This window comes from Fringilla coelebs, assembly GCF_963513975.1.
Source record: "Fringilla coelebs genome assembly, chromosome: 15".
In the NCBI taxonomy this organism is placed as follows: Eukaryota; Metazoa; Chordata; class Aves; order Passeriformes; family Fringillidae; genus Fringilla; species Fringilla coelebs.
The window spans coordinates 923,907-945,477 of NC_140041.1; the positions used below are offsets into that span (position 1 = coordinate 923,907).

Below are 21,571 nucleotides of genomic sequence, written 5' to 3' on the forward strand. Positions count from 1 at the left end.
TCCCGGCCTCGGCAGCCGGGAGGGTGCGGAGCTCCCGCTGGATGCGCAGTGCCCGCAGCGCTGAGCCCGCTGCTGCCACGGGCTGGGGACAGCGGAGCGCAGCCTGGCTGCGGCGCTTTGCTTTGTCACCTGGCAAGGCACCAGTGCCGCTAGGTGGGGATGAGAGCCTGGAGCCTAGGGGCTGAAGGTAGGAAACACTGGCACAAACGACGGCATCAAGTTGCTGCCTTTATTGTGTCGCCTGTAGAGAGCGGAGAGTCTGGAGTGGGACTGTCACCCCGAGTGTGGGACTGTCCCCTGCAGAGAGGACAGGTTGTGTGTGGGACCATTTGTCGCATTCCCACCCAGGGAATTGATGCAGAATCATTCTGTGGTGTGGAGTCTAACTCACCTCAGTGCATCGGGCAGCCAGTGGGGTTAAATTCTGGGAAACGCAGATATTTCCCAGAGGAGGAATATTTCAATTGGAATTACATCCTGCCAACCAGCATGGGAGAGGCTCTTCTTGTGATGACTATTAGACCACCCTTAATAAATTTACTGTCTTTTGGCAAATGGAAAAAAAATTTCATTCAAATATTTTTCACCCAAATGTCATTCTGTAAAAAAAACCTGCTGGGAGACTGATGTGAGGACTTTGTTATAAAAGCTCACCTGACTTCAGCTGATAGTTGGGATCCAGGTACTTGCTTCCATGGTAGGAACAGAAGTTCACCATGTGGATGTTGGATTTTGACCTTTCTTCTATTTAGAAGGTTAATGAAAAGTGTGCAAACCCCACCTATTCCAGTCTGCTCAGCCTTGCACTCAGTCATGCTGCTTTAAACAATGCTGAAATCTATTGCATTGTAAGGCAGCTGTGGAAGGGAATGCTGGGCTTGGAGGGCAAGACTCAATGAACAGACAAAACAGTACTTTGTAATAAGAAAGACAACAGATATTATGTTTTTCCCTTTGTCAGTGCAACCTTTTTGTAATTAAATTACCAGGTGAAAATAAACCTCTTTTAATTATTTAAGGACTGGGAGAAAAGTACAGTTAAATAAATTATTCATCATGCTATAAATAGGTATTTTAATTCTGAGTACTGTAACGTGTTTCAGGGAACCATTATTATTTATTTGCACGCCTCAGTGAGAGGGTTTTATTAAGTTTGAGGTTGTAACCCCTGATTTTTATGTTGTTCTCTTGTGCGTAAGTCTGGATTGGTCTGTTTGAACTGTGCAGTTCAGGAATGTAAGCGAACAGAGTAAGCCTTCTTCAAGCTGTCCCAGCCTGTTGACAAACTCTGAGAATTTTTTTTTTTTTGAGGTCTAATACTCCGTAAATTAAAATTAAAATGGCAAGGATACTGTAATTGTAGATTGCTATGGCTGTGAGAGACAATGAGATCTTCATGTCAGCTGTGAATATTACAGAACAAATATGTGCACTGGGAAATATTATGCAGGCTGCTGTTTCTCTGGTCTATCTTTAACTAGAACTGGGTGGGGACAATAAGAAATATTCATGTTACTGACATTTTAGAGGGTAATAAGACTTTTTATACTATTTTTTCATTGATCGTTTAGATGGGTTCTCTAGTTATGACAATTATCAGATATAAAACTTACAGTGCCTTCACTTGAATAGGGCCAAGTTAACAGGTCATACTCTGAAAACTTTACTTTGTGGATCATTCAAGCTGATTATCTTTTGTTAATCAACTGGCAGCAGGACCTTGCTAGAAGTCAGCATACTGCTGGACAGGCATGCTGTGCTTCCCACCTAACCCATGCTCAGTGGCACTGCTGCTAGCAGCAAGAGGGCTTCCCTTGCAAGAGCCAAGCACTGGAATGAGTGGGCTCCATTCAGACAGTGTCCTGTTTATTGGCATTATTTATTTATTAATCAGAGGTGAAAATTATTTCCTTTTAAATCTTCCTCCTCTTTTTTCTTCTCCCATTATCTCCAGGAACAATTACATTCACATCCTGTCAAATCCTAGTGTTATCTCTGTAAATCAAACTGTGGTTTCTTTAGAAATCCATACTATGAAGGATTCTCTTGCCCTCATCTCTGATTCCTCTGTATGTACCAGTAACAAAAATCTTTCAGCAATATATCTGTACACCCATGTTCTGGTGTCTCTTCAGATCAGTGCTATTATAATGCAAATTGCAGATATTGAAGATCGGTATACAGAAAATGGTACACAAAGCATGTTATGTTGCATTCATTGGGAATTTTAAAACTCTTCACTATCCAAATACAATATTTTTCATATTTAAGTAGACACAGCAAAAGCTACTGCCCATCCTCAAATTATTGATTAGTTCTTCACTACTCTGGATTTTGTGCATTTGGTTTTGTTTCAATTAGTATTCAGATCTGCCACTAAAATGTTACATAAATGCTGAGAAACTTCTTATGTTTGGCTTTTCCCATTTCCTTTTTTCCTTCCCACTTTCTCCTTTTCCCTTTCCCTTTTCTCTTCCCTTTCCCCTTCTGTTGACTGATGTTAGGATGATTTTCATCAACTGAGAAGTCATGTGTTCTTTACAGCTGTATCACCACCACCCTTTTGAGCACGGCATATCAAGGAACCATTTCCCGGGCTAGTGGGTGCCTCCTTTCTGAAATGAGTGAAGCTGATAGCTGAGGTCAGCAAAACATGTAACTGGATTCACATGTGCTGCATTTCTGACTCTTTTCTCCTGAATGATGGCAATGGCTTTGGTCATGCTCACCTGTCTGTTTGGACATAACAACCTCAATAAACGTTTACATCCACTTTTGAACACCTTCTGGCTACCAGTTTTACAACTCAGCTTGCATCCGGCATTTGCTTCAGACCACAACATTCACCACGGAAGTTTTACACTTTCGGGTTGTTCCTTTGAAGCCTTTTGATTCCATTTTTGGCTTTTGAAATCAGTTTGGTTTCCAAAACCTGGCTGAGCAGATTCATTTCCTCTTCAACAGTTACCAGCCTCTAATACATCTGTGTACCATTGACTCTGTCATGACGCTTCTGTGCCTTTTTAAATGTCATGTACTGAGCTCATGCCTTAGGTACCTGGCTGTGTTCCCCGTCCACATTCCTTAGATCCCTCATCAGCTTTGCCTTGAAGAGTTTTGCACAAGGACCAGTTTCCACACTCCTTGAACAATTTATTCATTGCCTCCAAGGGCAGTAAGCATCAATTTGAATCAGGCATACTGCACTGTAATAAAAATGCTGTAGTATAGCAAGGTTGTGTGGTGTATTTTAAGGAGCTCTGAAGCTACTAGTGACAGAGGGGTTCAATGTGAAAATACCATCCATCACATCTCATTGCCATGAAAAGCAGACTTGGATTTCAGCATTTCTGTTTGAAATGTATGAATGCCTCTCTCGAAGGTTTTTAGATGTAAGTAGGAATACTGCCAAATAAAATTAAAGCCTTTGAAATAGACATCTAATGTAGCCAAAGTTATAAGCAGCATTATGGAAAGAAGCTCCAATATAAAAAACATACAAAAAATCACTTCCTGTAGATCCACTGAAGCTGAAACTGGTATTCAGTTCATATGATTCTTCCACTGGGTGCAGAAAAGATGATGATGATTTAGGAGAGAAGTTAAAAGGGAATGCTTTTGAAAATGCTGTCCATAAATAGTCAGTATCTGCCCCGGTAGCTGCCTCAGAACTCTGCACCATGTAAGATTTCATCAGGTTTTAGAATTTAATTTTTAATTAAATTCTTACTGCATCATTTTGTATGACCCCATTAGAGAAGAATTATATTGTCCTGTGTGAATTTTATTCATGGAATAAATTGGCCCAGAATTAATTCTTTATCAGCAATTGAGAAAATACTGAGAACATTAAAGAAAATATTGAAAGAACTGGAACTGACACATTTGTCTTACCGAGCTGTATTTAAAAAGGATGTGCACATGAAGAATCCAAGGCATAATGAAGCCTCCTACACACAACATGGAATAAAATATTTGTACTGCAATCATGCTATTAATAAAATGATGTATCGGTCGGTATCTGCTGCAACAAAACACAGCTGAGAGCCTGGTTACTGTCTAGATGGGGCAAAGAAGTCTTAGAACTGAAGACCAGAAGCACATGGACTAGCTTGGGAATTCCTATCCTGATTTAGCTGTTCAGTTCTCTGATACCATGGCTTTCAAAAAGTCTCCCATGGCAGCTGCCACTGTCCTTTCATTTTGGTGTGCAGTGAAGGGCCAGGGAGCAGAGGGAAGGTCTGCAGCCCTGCTGTGCTGCTTCCATCCCTGGTGGATCCCTGTGAGTGCTGGGGGTTTCTGCAGTGATCTCCTTGTTTCCAGTTGTTCTTGAGGTAATTCTGTCCTTAGGAATGGTTTGGCTTGATCAGAGCAGAGCAATCTCAGGGGCTTTGCTGTCAGTTGCTGCCCTTGTCAGAGTGCTGCTGTGGTACCCAGTGGGTCATCTTCTCCTCTCTGGGCTTGGTCCAGTTTCCAAGGTTTAAAGAAAAAGATAAAAACCCAGGAGGTTTGTGTAGGGACAAAATGACAAAATGAGAGGAACAGTTAATCTGTGCTGTGAACGGACACTATGGGGCCAAATCTTAGACGTAGTCTTAATGGTACGGGAAAGCTGTACAGGAAAATTTAACTAACAAATAGATACTGCTTGGTGCTATTCCTGTTGCTATCATGATTCCTTGTCCTGGATCGCCAAGCAAATTGTATTCTATTTGCCATCTGTATGGCAGTTGTCTTCTGTTAAGTGGGCAGTTTTCCTTATCTCTTCCACAACCACTCCTCCCTCCGGGGGCACAGCTGCTGATAACAGGCTATTGAATGTCACTGCATGGCTGATAAGAACTACAGCATCCCCCTGGGAGATGTGAGCCCAGAGGGAGGAGCCAACCATTGCTACCCAGATATAATCTGGAAATTCTGGAACACCAGCATGGCTTCTCCACTGGATTTCCCAGAGGAACAGCTGCCTCTTCTTCCACTGGATCTTCAGAGGAAGACTGCACCTTTCTGCAGGATCCCTGCTCCAACAGAACCACCCTGACACTCCAGGAGGACTGCAGCTACAATTCCAATTGGACTGCTCTCACCCTGTTCCACTAAATTCTCCTAAGCCTTCCGATGTTTACATTCTTGTGACAAACTTTCTCATGTGCTTTTCTCTAAATAATTATTGTTTTACACTATTTTCTGGAGGAGAAATTTGATTCGTCACATCGTTTTATTTTGTGTCCTATAGTGACAGACTGCTACCAGCACCCTGACCAACCGAGCGTCAGGTCATGTTCTGACTCTGTCAGTGTTGTTTTGGTTTACTGCATTGTTTATTTTATCTTTTTATTTTCTTCTCTATTAAAGAACTATTATTTCCTGCTCTCATATTTTTTGCCTAAGAGCCCCTTCATTTCAAATTTATAGCAATTCGGGGGGGGGGGGGTGGTTTACATTTTCCATTTTAGGGGAGGCTCCTGCCTTCCTCAGCAGACACCTGTCTTTCCAAACAAAGACACCTACTTTCTGATGCACATGTGAGTTCACTTTGAGATCTCTCTGTGTTTGCTGGAGGGAGGAGCAGAAGGGAGGTGTTGCTCACAAGTGAGGTGATGGCCCTGGCATGAGCCATTTATCTGTGTGGTCCCCAGAGTTTTGCCCAACACATTACCTGCCAGAAGCATTTGGATGCCCAGTTCTGCAGCAGTTCAAACTTTATCCAGTGCCAGACTATGCCAGGCTCCCAGCCTTCCTCCTTGTACAGAGAGGAGGAATCCGGGCAGCAGTACCCCTCCTGCTCTGCATGTGCATGGCTGAATTGGATAGTGGTAGGTGGATATTCTCCTCCCAGAACACTCCTGCATTTCTTTGTTGACAGGAGTAGTTTCCTGCACAGTGGATTGCTCAGCCTCAAAAAAAGAACAACTGAAAATTATATTGGGAGTTTGTTATAAATATGATCTATTGCTGTGAGACACTTACGAGCAGGAAACACACAGCCTGCAGCTTTGTTCTGTCGGCTTGCCCAAGCTAAATAAATTTTGATTGGAGTTTATTGGAGTAGGTTCTCTTTTCTCTCTCTCTCCCTCTGTCTCTCCCCAAAGACACTGTTACTGGTGGATTAGGCTGTTCAGAGAACAACTGGGAAGTGCTCTAGGTTTAAAAAATTGTTCTTTTTTGCCTGAAAAAAAAGAGGAAACCTCATGTAGCTTCCAGGAATTAGGGTGCAGAGCAACCAATAACTCAGTAACAGAAAGTCATAAGGGGAAGGCAAAATCTGTGGAAGTCCCTCTCTGCTTTCCGGGGGTGGAGAGGCCCTCTGCCTGGAGCGGTGCACAGAGCAAGGGCGTTTCTCTGCTCCACTTGGGATAAAGCAAGACTTGGACTTTACCTCTTGAATCCAAGCAGGGAGAGTCACAGAGTTATAGAATGGTTTGGGTTGGGAGGAGACTTTAAAGGGCGTGTAGTTCATGGCAGGGACACCTCCCACTGTCCCAGGTGCTCCAGCCCCAGTGTCCAGCCTGGCCTTGGGCACTGCCAGGGATCCAGGGGCAGCCCCAGCTGCTCTGGGCACCCTGTGCCAGGGCTGCCCACCTCCCAGGGAAGAATTTTTTCCTAATATCTAATCTAAACCTGCTCTCAATTTGACCATTTCCGCCCTTTGTCCTGTAACTCCAGGCTCTTGTAAATAGTCTAGACCTATCTTTTGTGTAAATTCCCTTCAGGCACAATTAGGTCTCTGAAGCCTTCTCTTTTCTAGGATGGACAATCCTAATTCTCTCAGCCTTTTGTCATAGGAAAGGTGCTCCATCCTTCTGAGGAAGGGAGGATGCCTTGGCATGTCAAAAAGCTGGGCTACTCTGGAAATGCAGCTTTCTTTAAAAAAAATTTTTAAAAATCCATTTCTGTGAAACATTTTTATTTTCTACAAAATAGATCTTTTAACAAGAAAAAGAAATAATGTATTTGTTCATAGGTTATGTTGGTAAATCAGTAAACCAGCTGAGAACAGCAGCAAAACAGAAAAGAGGTAAAAGTGAACTGTGAGAAATCCCCTTTCCCAAACAGAAATAAAAGTAAATTTCAATGCTTATTGGCATCACCGAGCTAATTTCATTTTTAGTAGGAGCAGAGATTTTAAACCTGACCAAAAATAAGATTAAATTACTTTCTTCTTTTTACCCTCTGTCCTAGTCCATTTCCATCAGGTAGTGTTTCTTTCTTTTGCTTTCTGTACTCAACCATTGTTTATTGTTCTAAATTATAATAACTGATGTCTGGACTGTTCCAAAGGTGGTTTGATTTCCATGGTAATTGGATTTGATATTTCAGTAAATTCTTAACCTCCTCTCAGGAGTGTTTAGGCTCACTGAGAATTTCAGTAAGGGCTGTGAGATGCTCAGGTGAAGTTCAATAATGAAAAGTGTAAGATTTATTTTGGATGAGAATTTTGGATGAGAAAAGCTGTGGATGTCAGTGATGCTAATTACATTGCTAAGGAATTGATACTTCTAAAATATTAATAAATATTAGTATCTTGGAATACTCATACAGAAAACAGCTTCACTCAGGCCTTTTGGGACACCTTGCTACACAGCAAAGCTTTAGTGAAGTCATTAAGAAAACCATTTACAGCTTTTGAAAGAATCTGTGGGAGTGATCCCACTGTGAACAGTAACACAGGGTCCACTGTGCAGCTCTCATCACACAGACAGCCTTAGACTCACAGCATATCAGTGCTTAATGTAGCTGGACAGGAGTGTCCTGGGAGACAGCAGTATAGAGCATCAGCTGAAGATAGAAGTACCCAAATGGCTAAAAACCAGTAACTGAAAAAGCAAGCTGGATTTCAGGCTTCCAGAGGAGTATTATAAATGCAGTGGCTTAATAAGTACAGCAGTAATGTAAGGTTTTACTTTTACACAAATCTATCTATCTATCTATCTATCTATCTATCTATCTATCTATCTATCTATCTATCTATCTATTATCTATCTATCTATTATCTATCTATCTATCTATTATCTATCTATCTATCTATCTATTATCTATCTATCTATCTATCTATCTATCTATCTATCTATCTATCTATCTATCTATCTATCTATCTATCTATCTTCCCAGGTTAGCTTGTCTCAAATCGAGTTAAAAGAATGATGAGTGTGGTACTTGATGTTGTGCACAGAATTCTTAGTCATTGCAGACCAAGTAGTCACAATTTACCAGAACAAGTGGCCCTATTTTCAAAAGGATGCAGGTTTTGGGGTGGTTTTGTTTGTTTGTTTTTTGGGGGTTTTGTTTGTTTGTTTGGCTTTGTTGTTGTTGTTGTTTTGTAATTCTGGCTGCAAATCTGGAGAGCTAAGGGAAGGTAAGTAGGAAGGACAGACAAGTGCTTGCTAATTGGCAGCTATTAGGTGGCTCCAAATAAGGTCCTTCAGAGAATCTGGTAATAACTGTCGTGTGCAAGGACTTGGAAGCAGTTTCAGTGTTTCTGGGTGCTCATGGAAGTGCCCCCTGAGCCAGGGCAGTCAGCTGCATGCAGTGCTGGCCATGGGCACACTTGTTGGCTTTCCTTGCGTGAGACAGCCGTGAGAGCAGCAGCTGACCTGCTGCTGATCGGCACCAAGGGCAGGTGTTAAACACCTGCACAAGCCCCCCGGGCTGGGCAGCGTGAGGGAAAGGCTTTTGCTTCCCATAGACCCCTCAGACTTAAACTGATTTCCTTCTAACAAGCTGCTTCTTATAATATTTCAGATTTTACTAGGTTCCTGTGAATGTATTTGCAGTGTGGGAAACAAGCTACTTGAACAAATAGTTAACCTTTTGTAACTGTATTCCAGTCAATAGGGAAACACAGAAATAGGGCATCTTTTTAATGAAACAATTTTGCTTTGAGTTTTCTAAACTTCACTATCGGGCAAAGAAAGTGTTTTGGACTTTTTCCTCTGTGTCGTTAAAGAGCCCTCTAAAGCTGTAATTCAGTGTGAAAAATTTTACTAGGTATCAATCGGATCTGGTGGATTTCGGCTGTGGCAGAGAGGAAATGCTAAACAAAGTGGTTACTGTATAGTCTGTTGCCTTAGAGACTGAAACATCTGTATCCATGCAGGCAAGTGATGCAGACATGGTAAGATTTGACTCCTTACATTCCTCTGTTCGTCTGGCTGTCAATGGAAATGTTTTATGGTGCGAATATTCTGGGCTTCTTTAGCATTGTATTTATCCGGTTGTGTGGCATGTCTTGGACTAGGAGGGCTTTTTAATTAAAGTCTAACTCTGAAGTCAGGACTCTCCCTAAGAAAAGATGCTTTTACATAAATAATTTTTCAAGATGAACTTGGAGGGACTTGAAATGATTGTTGTACTGGTGATAATAGTTGGATTTGTGAAGGTACTTGAGCATATGGGTCTCCTAGAAGACAACTTTGAAGGTAGGATATTAAGAAATAGAAAATATTTTGTTCTGAAAGCCAGTTGCTGCAGAGGCTTTTACTTTAATCTGTATATGCATCTGTTCAGCGTTTGAGTATCTGGGGAGCTGAAAGGTAGCTGAAATAACGTTATATACTTTCTTTAGGCAAATGAAATGTATTTAAATGTCTATATAGCATTGTAGCTCTCATTGCAATACTGAAAATAAATGTGATATAATCTTAAACCATTCTTTGTTTATGTTTAAGATTGTTTTAAAAACTTCAATACAGATTTGTGTGCTTTAGTAAACTGCAGCTCACATCCCAAAGCTCTAAATGAAAGGTTTGCATTTTAGTAAGTTTATCATTATATCCTCTCAATTTGTTCTAATTGCTAGAAATATCATGGCTTATTTTTAGCTATTGGCTGTTATTAACAGGAAATCCAAAAACCTTTCTGAACTTACTTGGATGAATGTCTCTGTCATAATCAATTTAGCCCTCTCTCAGAATATTTATCTTTAACAGATCTGCTTGGTCTTGCTCTCTATTCTTGAGTATGTTTTAGGAAAACATTGCTGATTGAAAGATAAATACGCTTTGCAGAGTATAGTTTGAAGGAGCTATAGGACTGCAAATGATATCCTAATTTTTGTTACCTCTCTGATTTATAAACAATGTAATTCATGTAGAAACATGCAAATATTAAATTTAAGGAGGGATGAATTTTAGACAGCGAGCTCCATAAATCAAAGCATATCTGTACAGAGAGTGTCATTGTTTAATAGGGAGAGTAGATTTACAGTATGCCTGAATATTCCTGAATATTGAACAGCTGCTTTTTTTAGAAACTTGAGAGTCATTTCTCATGGCGAGCAAGAAAAACGCAGTTGTTAAAATAACCTTCTGCTACAACAGATAGAGAACAATTATTCCTTTCTGCTTCAGAGCTCATGACAACCTGGAAGAGGTGAGCTTGCTGGCCTCATAGTAATTTACCTGACAACATTTGGTGGAAGGTTTGAAGAATCTTGACGAACTATAAATGGAGGGAAAAAGTTATAAAACTTTTGGTTCATTGATTGTGTGCTTTATTTTAGTTCTCATGCATGTGTTTGCTTTTCCTACTTCCTGCTGCTTTGAGCGTTTTCCCTAACTTTTATGTTTGCATGAATTAAGAGGTACCTGGTGATGACTGATGCAAAACAATTTGAAGCTGGGGCAGTAATTCAGATTGCATAGCAAGTGCTTTACCTACCAGCTGACTTTGCCAGGGCTATTGAAATTATCAAATTGTGCAAGCAAGACAGAGTGACAATAGAAAAATTTATTTATTTTGGCTTTTGTGAGTCCTCAGATGTCTATGTGCTCCTATCACAGAGAGGTGTTAGATGGTACCTGATGTACAGGTAATTTCCTATCTCCAGCTCTAGCAAAGTCTGTTATGAATTGGTCCATCTGGGCCCCTGGATTTTTGGAATCCTTTTATTATCTGCCTGAATGCATCTAAGGGCAGATTCTATTTAACAAATTGGTTTAAAAAAAATAGAGCATTGAAGAAGGAAGCTTTAGGAGAGGGTGGTTCATGGGTTTGGGTAGCTGCTCCTTCCCAGTGCCCAGTCTCCAGTGTACCTGTGAGCTCTACTCATGTCATGAGTAAGGGGGGAATGGCACATTGCTGACTCCTAAGGAGATGGAAAGTTTGGGAATATTTGAATAATTAGGAGCAAATAATCATAATGCCTAGTAGTATTTCTGATTAAATTTACATTAAAATACTGTGAATTATGCTGAAAAAGGGATGAGGTTAACTTCACATTAATATGTTAGAATTCAGGTAAGCTGGTATTCAGACTGTAGTTTGAACCAGTACACAATTCCTTACAGCTTCTCCTGCCATGTCCACACTTTGTAAAAACATACAATATACACATACTTTGTGAAACTCTGGTCCTTGTGAGATCTGCTGCTTCCTTTGCTGTAATGGTGACATGAGGTTGTGTGTCAATAATTTCCAGCAGAGACTATTGACTACTTGTTACAATATGTTAGTCCTTAACACTGAAATGTTGGTTGTTATACAAAGAAATTATATTTAATATTCTAGTGAGAAAAAATTTGAGCTTTTAACTTCCCTTTAATTTTAATAGTACTGCATAATGCTGTAGGATTTACAGAGCATGATGCTCCTTAGGAATCTACACTGCCAGTACAGTGTAAATTCCAAAGTGTGTGTTATCCTAAGAAGAAACAAATTTCTATTGCCAGGCTTCATTGAGCAAAGAGAAAACAGGTATCAAGTTAAACACAGAGTGTAGAAAGGTATGCTGAACCTTAAGCATCACATATAGAATGCTGCTGGAACAACTGGACCTTGCCTTGGGCCCAGAGAACTCCTAGCTGAGCTTTCAGTTTCCCCATACTATTGTGGACTTTGTTTTACTGAACAGCTTACAAAAGTACACTGCTAACAAACTCTGTTGAAACCATTGTAATTATAATTCAAACTCATCAGTACTTTCTACAGAGAGACTTTCAAAGTGACATACAAATATAGAGTATAAAATCTGTACATTTTTAAGTGGAGGAAGAGAACTCAAATTACCATAAACAGAAACAGGCAAAACTTCTTGAAATTCTGCACCCTTCCTGCTAGCCATGACTATCCAGTAATAAGTGTGCTCTCTGGAAGATCACAGTCACTAAAACGAGATGCTGGTGCTGGACTTCAAGTCCTTGACTCTTGCTGGCCTCTTGCTCTTACTTGAACATTTGTGGACACCTGGACAGATGAGTCATCTGAGTCTTTGTGCTGCTGAGAAAGGGCCTTTGTCTAAATGTCACATAGAGCACTCAAACTTATAAACCTATTTGCAAAAGCATTAGCTCAAACCATCTGTCAGTAAATGAGCAGAGCGGGGACATCAGAGTTTTCCTAACTGTGCTTTTGTTTCTATCCAAAACTGGCATTGAAAAACATACCAATATTCACAATAAACCCCAAATATTCCTATGCAATTTCCTATCTCCTCCACTCCTCCTAAAATGCAGTGGAGAACAATGTTCAACACTAGATGTTCCTAGGAAACCTGCTGTCCTTCAGCTTCAGCCTGTGTACATGGTGCAGGATAGAGGGAAAGAGTGGAGTTTCTCACAGAAGAAAAGCAGAATGATAAGAAGATTATCTTGAAAACTACAGTTCAAATGTTCATATACACCTCAAGTCTTAGTTTGGTTTGAACACCTGCATAATAATTCCCATCTTTTTGAGATCTACTACCATGTAATCTTAAAATTTAACTCTCTGTTCCTCAAATCTCTTATCTCCTTTTCCTTTTCCTCCTTTATTTTCTTCAAGTGTGTCCTTGTTAAGTCTCAGCCCTGGCTCACCTCCCATGCCTGGCTGTGCTGTGGCTCGGCTGTTTGGCAGCGTGTGGCCCTTGGAGAGGGGTTCCTCAGCAGGGCTGGGGCAGAGCTCTCGGGGCGCGGTGATGGCACCAGCACGGTGCACCGGCCGCCTGTGGCCAATGGGGCAGAGCATGTCAGCACCAGCAGGGCTTCTCAGACTGCAGGGCCACTTCCACACAGCAAAACACAAGAGCACTGCTAGAAATATATAGTCACAGAACAGATTGAAAGGCCTGAGTTTGTATTTTCTGGTGCCCACACTCGGGTTTCTCCCTTTGCTACTCCTCTCTCTGGCCCATTTGTCACTGCTTTTCATCTTTAAAAAAATTAATCATGCCAGTGCCCTGGAATGAGCTCAGAGAGCTATCCTTGAGTATAAAGGACTGGCTCTGGGTAGACTGAGCCAAACCAGCAGCTTCCACACTAACAAGACAGCTCTGTGTTTGTATTTCCCCTTGTGAGCTGAGAGACGCTTGCTGTCCTTGAGAAGGTGACAGAGCTGACTGGCTGTCACACACTTGCTGGCTGAAAGGAAGTCATTATCAGAACTGTAATATTTTCACTGTGTTCCCACAGCAGTCACGGCATGGCTGTGTGCTCTGTCTCTGTTCCTAGGTTTTGGTACTTGGTGCACACTGACACATGTGCCCACAACACACCCCACAGCGTGCCTGCAGCAGAGCCTGAGCTCGTGGTCAGCACCTCTGCTTTGGGCTGCATGAAGTTAGCACAATTAATCTGGTACTGGCCAGTTTCAGCTGTCATTGATGGACATATTTTGGCGGTGTCTGCTTCAATGTGGACTCAGAATGAGCAAGTTCTCATCTTCCTGTTCCAGCTTTGGAATTTTTATGTTCTTGCACTTTCATTGGCTTTTTTGAGTGGCTGATGAACTCAAATAGAAAGCATTTATACCTACAGGTGAGCTCTGGCCTACAAATCACTTCTGTGCACTCATGTGAGCCACTAGGACTGTACTGCTTTTGTGAGCACAGAATAACCAAAGGACAGGGATCTTATGAACAGAAATAAACTTGTTTGCTACTGTCTGCCATGGTTTTCTACATTCTAACAGTGACTGAAGTGTGCAAGAGGTTTTCCTCTCACTTCTTCAAGATGGTGCTCAGACAGATTGAAAGTCTTTTTCTCTACATAATTTATGCATAAGTAAAATGGAGTTAAAAATAATTCCTAGTTCCATTTTCCTCCGTGCCTAACCTTGACCATAAAATACCTGTAACTTTTACGTGGAAAGGTTCTAAATCCGCAGGCTGTAAATGGTAAGAATCTGCTAGCAGCATGTGCTATTACATACAGCTGTGCATGTAATAAACTTCTGTCTTCATTCTGCCACTTCTGACAGGCTCATCATAGTGATCATCCAATTCACACCTTAGAAGCTGGATGAGAGATCATCACAGGAGACTTGATGGGTGTAATGCAGAATCAGGATCCTAATTTTTTTCCACTGGTCTTACATGACTCTTAGTTTGTAATATCAGCTGGATATTTTACATCTCTGCTTATCACTTACACTTGAAAAATCTTTCCACTTTTCAGAAAAATCTGAAAGTGCTTGATGCTTTCCAGGTGTATACATACTGCACTTGCATTCAGTGCACTCCTCAGGCACACACACTTACTTCAAATGTGGAAAGTGACAAAATAAGATTCTGTCTTAGTGTATACTTCCTAATAAGCTGTCAAGATGAAAAAGGCAGGAAAGCAGGTGAGGGCAGAAGAATGTAACTGTTCTTTCAGGTGGGGAGGAGTATGCCCTAATTGTAGAATCATAGAATCGCAGAATGGTTCGAATGGGAACCTTAAATACCACCCAGTTCCAAGCCCCCTGCCCATCCACTAGGTCAGGTTGCTCAGAGTGGCTCCGTAACATTATGAGACTTCTTTTCTGAGGCAGGGACTGGTAGTGTTTGTGCCCCAGGGGTATTTTATCGTCACAAACATGGGTGAGCCCTGAGTGCTGCTGTGTTGGTGGATGGAGCTGCTGTTCCTGTGTCAGTCATGGTGCGTGACCCCTGGCAGGCTGGTGCTACAAATGGTGTTACTGAAAATTCCTGCCAGGGGAATTGGATGTAAGACATCTTGACCCAATAGGAAAGTCACTCTATTTACAGTTTCATCATCTCAGATCTTTTTGAAGCATTAGGGGAGCTTCTGTGACCCCATGATCCCCACAGAGCCCACTGTGGGGGACTTAACCTTTCTGGGGCACTCCCTGGACTCTATTTACTAACCAATCCTGAGTCCACATTGACAGAATGTCAATTTTATTTTTGTACCTCAAAACCATCTAGCTTTGGGCTTGTTATTTAATCCAAGTTTGCTGTACTGTGGAGTGGAAAAAAACTTTTTGCTTTAATCTGTGGTTTTCCACTGAACACCCGACCCACTTTTGTTCTAACTGGAATGCTTCTGTGCTTAAAATTGCTTCCTAGTTCAGTTGTCTTGGATTCAAAGGATTGAAACAGTTGTTAAAACTGTCCCTCTTTCTGGCTTTTGTCCCAACCTCTGAATTGTTAGCATTCTTACAAAAATTCTTCTATTGTGTCATTTGAAAAATGGTAGAAAAATATGAATTCAATAAACATCCCAACAATGTTGAGATGACCTAATTCTGACATGCTCTGAAGGGTGGGTTTTCTCCTAGTTTATTCTTGTGAAAATTCTACTGTAAAATACGCATATTTTCGGAGTGGACAAAGAAGAGGTACTCCATAAAAATGTGATGCATCTTAATTTTCATTTATCATATAGTTCAAAATATTCTGCTTTCTATAGCACATTTTTCAATTCTTTGAGTGCACACCAGCTCAAATGCAGTCACTAATTTGCAATGCCTTGGTTAATATACTCTGAATTGATGCATTTCATTGAAAAAGTAGGGAAATAATATTCTTATATGTATGTCAATGGTGACATACTGTGGTTCTGTTAGAGGTCAATGCTGTACACCATAGGAGAGTCTGAGTTGTCTTTTGAGGGTGGAAGATCTTTGCCTTGTAGGAGCCAAAAAGCACAGGATGAAGAGGTAGTCCAGAAAAGAACACAGGAGGAGGGAGGGCCTCAAGGATCCCACTTCACTTGGTATCTTCCCGCGTCAGAAAAAAAAAGAAAGGGAGCCTCCAGGAGTGAAATAGTTCGAATAAAAAGCACTTCTATAGCATCTCAACTGGTTAAAGAGAGCCTTGTGAATGGACAGGTCAAGGTTCAGTGAACCAAAGAGAAGGTATGACCAGAGAGCTCCTTCTGCATTCCTGTTCCTCCATGGCCTCTCAAGGGTCTCCCTGTGTGGGACCAATGGTCATGCACAAAGCAGGCTGAGGTTTTCCTTTGGCAGAGGGGGATGCAGTGCTACTCAAGGGGCATCTGGTCTGGGACAGCACATGAGCTGCTCTACCAGTCTAATATTACTTGAGAACATGCTAGGATGATAAAAGCAAATCATTATACAGTACTGGAATGGAGGAGACCCAAATCTCCCAGCATATGAACAATTGGCTACTTCCTTTCCCACAGCCTAAGATGGTTTTCACTTTTGTAAATAAAAATAGCTCCAGTAATTGTTTTCTCTGGGTTTTTCTCCAAAGAATATGAATGTGTCATTGCTTCCAGTTGACCTAAATTTGTTTCCTAGCAGGACTATGTGCTAGCTTTTTTCTCCATGTCAGGGGGAGTACTGGCTATGGTTGGCCATCCGCTCACCATCCTCTGTCCTTTACCTGCCGTCCAAGACTTGCTTTCCTCAGGTTTTCTGTTATTTATTAAACTTGAGAATCCTATATTGAGACCTGCAGACCAGAGGGTTTGAAGAACAGTGAGGTTCCTCAGCTTTCTAACACTTGCTTATCCCTGCAAAGATGTTTGGGAAAAACCTGTTGTCAGTCCTGCTCAGAACATGCCACCCAGGTCCTGCGACATGCATCCTGCAGGGACACACTGGGAACCAGCTGGCTGTACTGCAGCATTTCTGCTTCCACCTTTTGAAGTTTTCAGTAGTCTCCCTGCAGCTGATTGCACTTCTGCTTCTTGATTTTAAAAGCAACTTCTTGAGTTCAGCTGCATAGAACTCCCAGCTGGGCTTTTTAAATACATAAGGAAAAGGTTGAAAGGAGCTACCATTGATCCTGAGCAGAAAAGACAACATGCACATATTGTTGAGAAGAAAGAAAACAAATGTGATGGGACTTGTAGGAGAAACTTCAGTAGCACCAGTGCAAACATCAGAGACAAACTAAAACGTGTGGCCTGTTAATGATGTCCTGAAGGTCTTTCTTTTAAGTTATGATTACTCCTGGCCTCTCTCCTCTTCTGCCTTCATCCCTTGATTCTCCCACATTTATTCAGTGGGAAAGGAAACTGGTTCCAAAGTAAAGACCTGAGTAATGAGCTAACAGAGCTGGCAGAAGCACAGAGCCTGCTTTCCTAGCTGTGGGATGGCATGCCCATGCCAGTAGGGTCAGTCTTCCACTTGACTGTAGATGTCTAACTGTGCTTACAAAGGAAGTTGTTTGTCTGGATTTTGGTTTTACAGACAGAGATGATGGGACTAGTCTTTGGATGTCCTACAGCTCTCCTCTTCACAGAGTTTGTTTTCTGCAGTCCTGGATCAGTTTCCTGGCTTCAAGTTCAATGGGACACTGGTGCTGACCCTGCAGAAAGTTTTGAAGATCTCTCCTGCCCTGTATCTTCTCATTTTGTTTTCAACGGGGAGACCAGTTCTGCCTATGAATGGACTTCACAGCAATATCAGTGAGAAAAGCTTTTCTTCCTTGTCTCTACTTGAATATTTGGCCCAGTGATAATATTAAAGTGAATCGCTGTGCCTCTGGCCAAAGAGGAGGGTCACACTGCGTGCGCATAGCTGCTGTTGTATGGGAGGAGCTTTTTCTTAATGCAGTGTTCAGGCTATACTAATTTGTACATTATTTACCCTTGCGGAAAGAGTTCTGAATTGCTTGAAAACTGACATTGCAAGCCTCAGAAAACCTGCAGGGTAGGATACTGTAGGCTTCAGCAAGAACTTTAACAGTCCTTGGCTAAGAAACCAGCATTTACTGTAGGTAATAAAAATAAACACAGAGGTAGCAAATCCAATTACTGTGGAATATCAAACATCTGAGTGCAAGATGAAGGAAGTTGTACGTGAATGCCTGACAAGAAAACTATTGAACATATTAAATTATGCACCTCTCCCAAAATAGCTGGAGTTTTAAAAAGAATATAGCACAGCAGTACTCAATCAAGAACAAAAGTAAAAGCCTGGTGCACATCAGACTTGGGACAACTTACTCACAAGGACTACTTTGAAAGTGAGAAAATCGCTTTGAACTGCACGCCGTGCCCTTGCGCAAATACGCATGCATGCAAATTAGAAAGCAACCTCTCAGTAAAAGTGAAGCGATGTGACAGCACCCTCCTCTATAAACCAGGACAAAGGCAGTGGAAAGAGAAAAGAGAGCTGGGAGGAATAGCCGAGCACAGAGCCAGCACTGCATCTGGCAAATGCAAACTGCAGGCCACTGTGCCCTGGCTGCAAGCTGTTGTGTGCCCACTGTTCTTTCAGGGGCACAGCTGCAGTCAGGCATTTCTCCTTGGTGCCTGATGACTCTTACAGTTACAGCTGCAGAGGCAGGAGCAGGAAACCTCAGTGGAAGAGAAACAGTAGGGTTAAAAAAAGAATCCCCCCCAACAGCTGTGAATTACTATTATTCTCTCTGGGAGGTTCTTTCCAGACCTTGCACCATGTATTGTTTGTTAATAACATAAAGCAAGTTTGATTCCAGCAATGTATTGTAGCAAATGTAATGGTTATCTTCACTTTGTTTCTTTAGTTATGCAGAGTGGTGAGGTTTTTTTACTCAAGCCCAAGTGTTTAGATTTACCCCTAACTCAGAAGCTTTGCATTTCAGATCAGGCTGGCATTCCATAGCAAACTATCAGGCTTTTTGTCATTATCAATTCTAAATGAAAGTGTTTGCTCTTCTAGTAATGTTAACTTAAAAAAAAAAAATGTGCCATTCGAGATTTTTGCTTTTAAAAAATAAGGTGCAGACAATGTAATTCAGTTATTCTTTTTCCCTGAGACAAGTCCAAATTTGGGGAAGTATATACTGACATCATAGACCTGTATTTACAGTGATCCACTCAACTAAAACATATATTTTACTGTTTTCCCAGTGAAAGCCTGGCTTTGCCCAGATACACTCAGCTGAAATGTTCATAGATAATGGGACTAGAGCATCTGTTGATATTAGTGACAAATTGCTCCAAGCTGTCATCCCTTCAAATAATAAGTAAATTACTTATTAGTCCAAGAATTAATTCAAACAAAGAGGTGGTTCTTATAACAAAATTGATTCCAGCTACTCATCTGGCCAAGATCTGTAGTACATGCAAAATCTGGTCCTAAGTGCGGGAAAAAAAGTCTAAAAACTTGGATTTTAGACTTGGTATTTGTTTAGCCATGTAAAATTTGTGTAGCGTCAACATAAAAGCTGGGATTATGAAAGCAGTAAAGGGAATTCATCCATGTCAGTTCTATGTATTTTAATGAGATGGTAACTAAACTCTAACTCGTGTTGTGTACAGAGTACGCCAAGGATTTTGTAGTGCTTGCTGTAAGCATCACAAATTAATTGGAAGGTTACTCCTTAGCTGCATTTAATGCAAAACTTGAGCCACTTGGTTGAATTTGCTTTTTTAGGGTTGTATGGTTTGGTTTTCTTTGGTGCTACAGCAGTGTCCTGGGTTGACAAGGAAGTGAGTTTTTTGGGATGCTGTGGTCAAACTGATCAGTGCTGAAATTTGAATATTGGCACCTGTTGCGGCCCCTGAGGACACGGTCATGCCTCTGAGAACACAGCGGGGTTAAAAGCAGTGAACTCCCAGGGGGAACATCTCTCGTGTTCCTGTCCATGGAAGGGGTCAGAGCTGCACTGCCCAGCTCTGGGCTGGGCGGGGGAGGAGAAGCCATGCGGCCGGATGAGGTCGGCCGGGGCCTTGGACAGAGAAGGGAGGTGAAGGCCCCTGCAGGATGGAAGGGGGGAGAACCCTGAGAGAGATGGGGCAGACCCCCACCCCACCCAAGAGAGAGACCCATGCCTGTGCTTGTGCCACCTGGAAGTTTGATATCAGGTGTTGGCAGCATGGCCGGCCGAAGAAGAAGGAGAAGGGGCTGTGCAGTGAGAAGGTGCCCAGCCGCCGTGGGAGTTCTGGGCAAGCAGAGCCCAAGATTTTAACCCTTTTCTTGGAAAATGAAGACTTTGCGGAACATTAATCCTCTTTGGTTTGAATGAGGAGACAGACATGAAATAGAAGGAAATGGGCAAGTGTGGTGAAGGTCTAAGCAAGTGAAGGATGTCAGAGGAGTTGAGATGATGGAGTGGCCTTTGACTGGACTTTTCTTGCATAGCCATAGACTGAACCAATTTTTCCTGTAACACAGAGACTGCATATAGGGGGATGCAGTGGCTTGAGCCAAGAGAGTGACCTGCTGTAGTGACTGCCAGTGCAGGAGTGAAGAGAACAGAGAAGGATAAGGAGGGTGTGGTGGTGCCCTCTGATTTTGGGGAAGAAGATCTCTGTTCTTGAGACCTTCAGCCCCAGGGGGAGTGAAAATGGTGGGGGGGAGGGGGGAGGAACTGTTGTTCCCAGATGACAGATGGTTATTCTTTGGTACTTGGCAAAGCATTCTTAAAAGGGAGCCCTATAAGCAGTTTTGGTCCATCAACAGTGGTGAGAGCACTGCACATGGATGGCAGATTTTCTCCGGACGGTGCCTTTGTGACATAACTGTGTTTCCTGGGGAAGACTATGGTACAAGAGAGGCTTCTCTCTCCCTTGATAAACTGAGAATTGATTATCTGAGGGGTGGTGGCTTGACTGAGAACCTAAGGTTTTGTCTCACTGTGCTTGGGTGGAAACTGGTTGGGGGAAGGAGGAATGTTTCGGAAGGTTTTAATTTTGAATTCTCTGTGTGTGTTCCTTTTATTATAGTTGTAGGTTAATAAAGTTGGGGTTTTTTCATTATTTCTAAACTTGTGCCTGCTCTGCTCTGTTTCTGGTTGCATCTCACAGAACTCATTTGAGAAAAATACATTTTCATGGGTGCATTGGCATTGCACCAGCATCAAACCATGACAAGCAGGTACTGTGGAAATTGCAATGCTGCCTGTAAGAACAGTGGTCACACACCTCTGTTAATCACTGCCTTTTAGCTGGGCAACGGGAAGCTCATCCTGACATTTGAAAGAGAAATGGCCATGCTCCAGCAACCGGCCTGGGAACTGTACAGCACTGCAACTTCCCTGTTCTGCTTTCCACACCCAGGGAGTTGGGTAACAGTTTTGTAGTTTGATCCAGGGACACTCCTTGAACGCTTCAGAAGCAGAAAAAACTATAATTTTTGAATTGATGAACTTTTTTTTAGATACAAGTTTCTAATAAATAATTTTCATAAATTACTCTTGCCCACTAGCTCAGGAAGCAAGCCATTTCAGGCAACCTGTTGTGACTGCTTGTAGCACAGAAAACACACAGATGCCTCCTTTTGGATCCAAGTTTTCTAACAGCCTGATTTGTAAAAAAAGATTTGTGTATTCACACAGTCCTAGTATTTTGGCTGGCAGGCAATGCAGTCATCAAGCTGTGAATAGTTTCCTACACTTTCATGCTTCATTTCCAGGGGAAGAATCATGTGTGAGTGACTTGAGGGGAAGGAAGTACTGGGGCATATAAGTACC

At 41.9% G+C, this 21,571-nt stretch overlaps 1 protein-coding gene across 3 annotated transcripts in view; it reads left to right on the top strand.

The window, feature by feature from the left end:
* LOC311159691 (A-type potassium channel modulatory protein KCNIP1) overlaps positions 1-21,571 on the top strand; it is a gene marked incomplete at both ends in the record, with an annotated part of 280,379 nt that overhangs the window by 195,052 nt on the left and 63,756 nt on the right. Inside the window, one exon of one of the 3 annotated variants that reach the window (XM_084215896.1) lies at positions 9,320-9,419. The exons of the other annotated variants lie outside the window; for them this stretch is intronic. Coding sequence (XP_084072022.1) covers positions 9,320-9,419 — 100 coding nt within the window. Of the gene's footprint in view, positions 1-9,319; positions 9,420-21,571 lie in introns of those variants that run through there. 3 annotated transcript variants of the gene reach the window in all.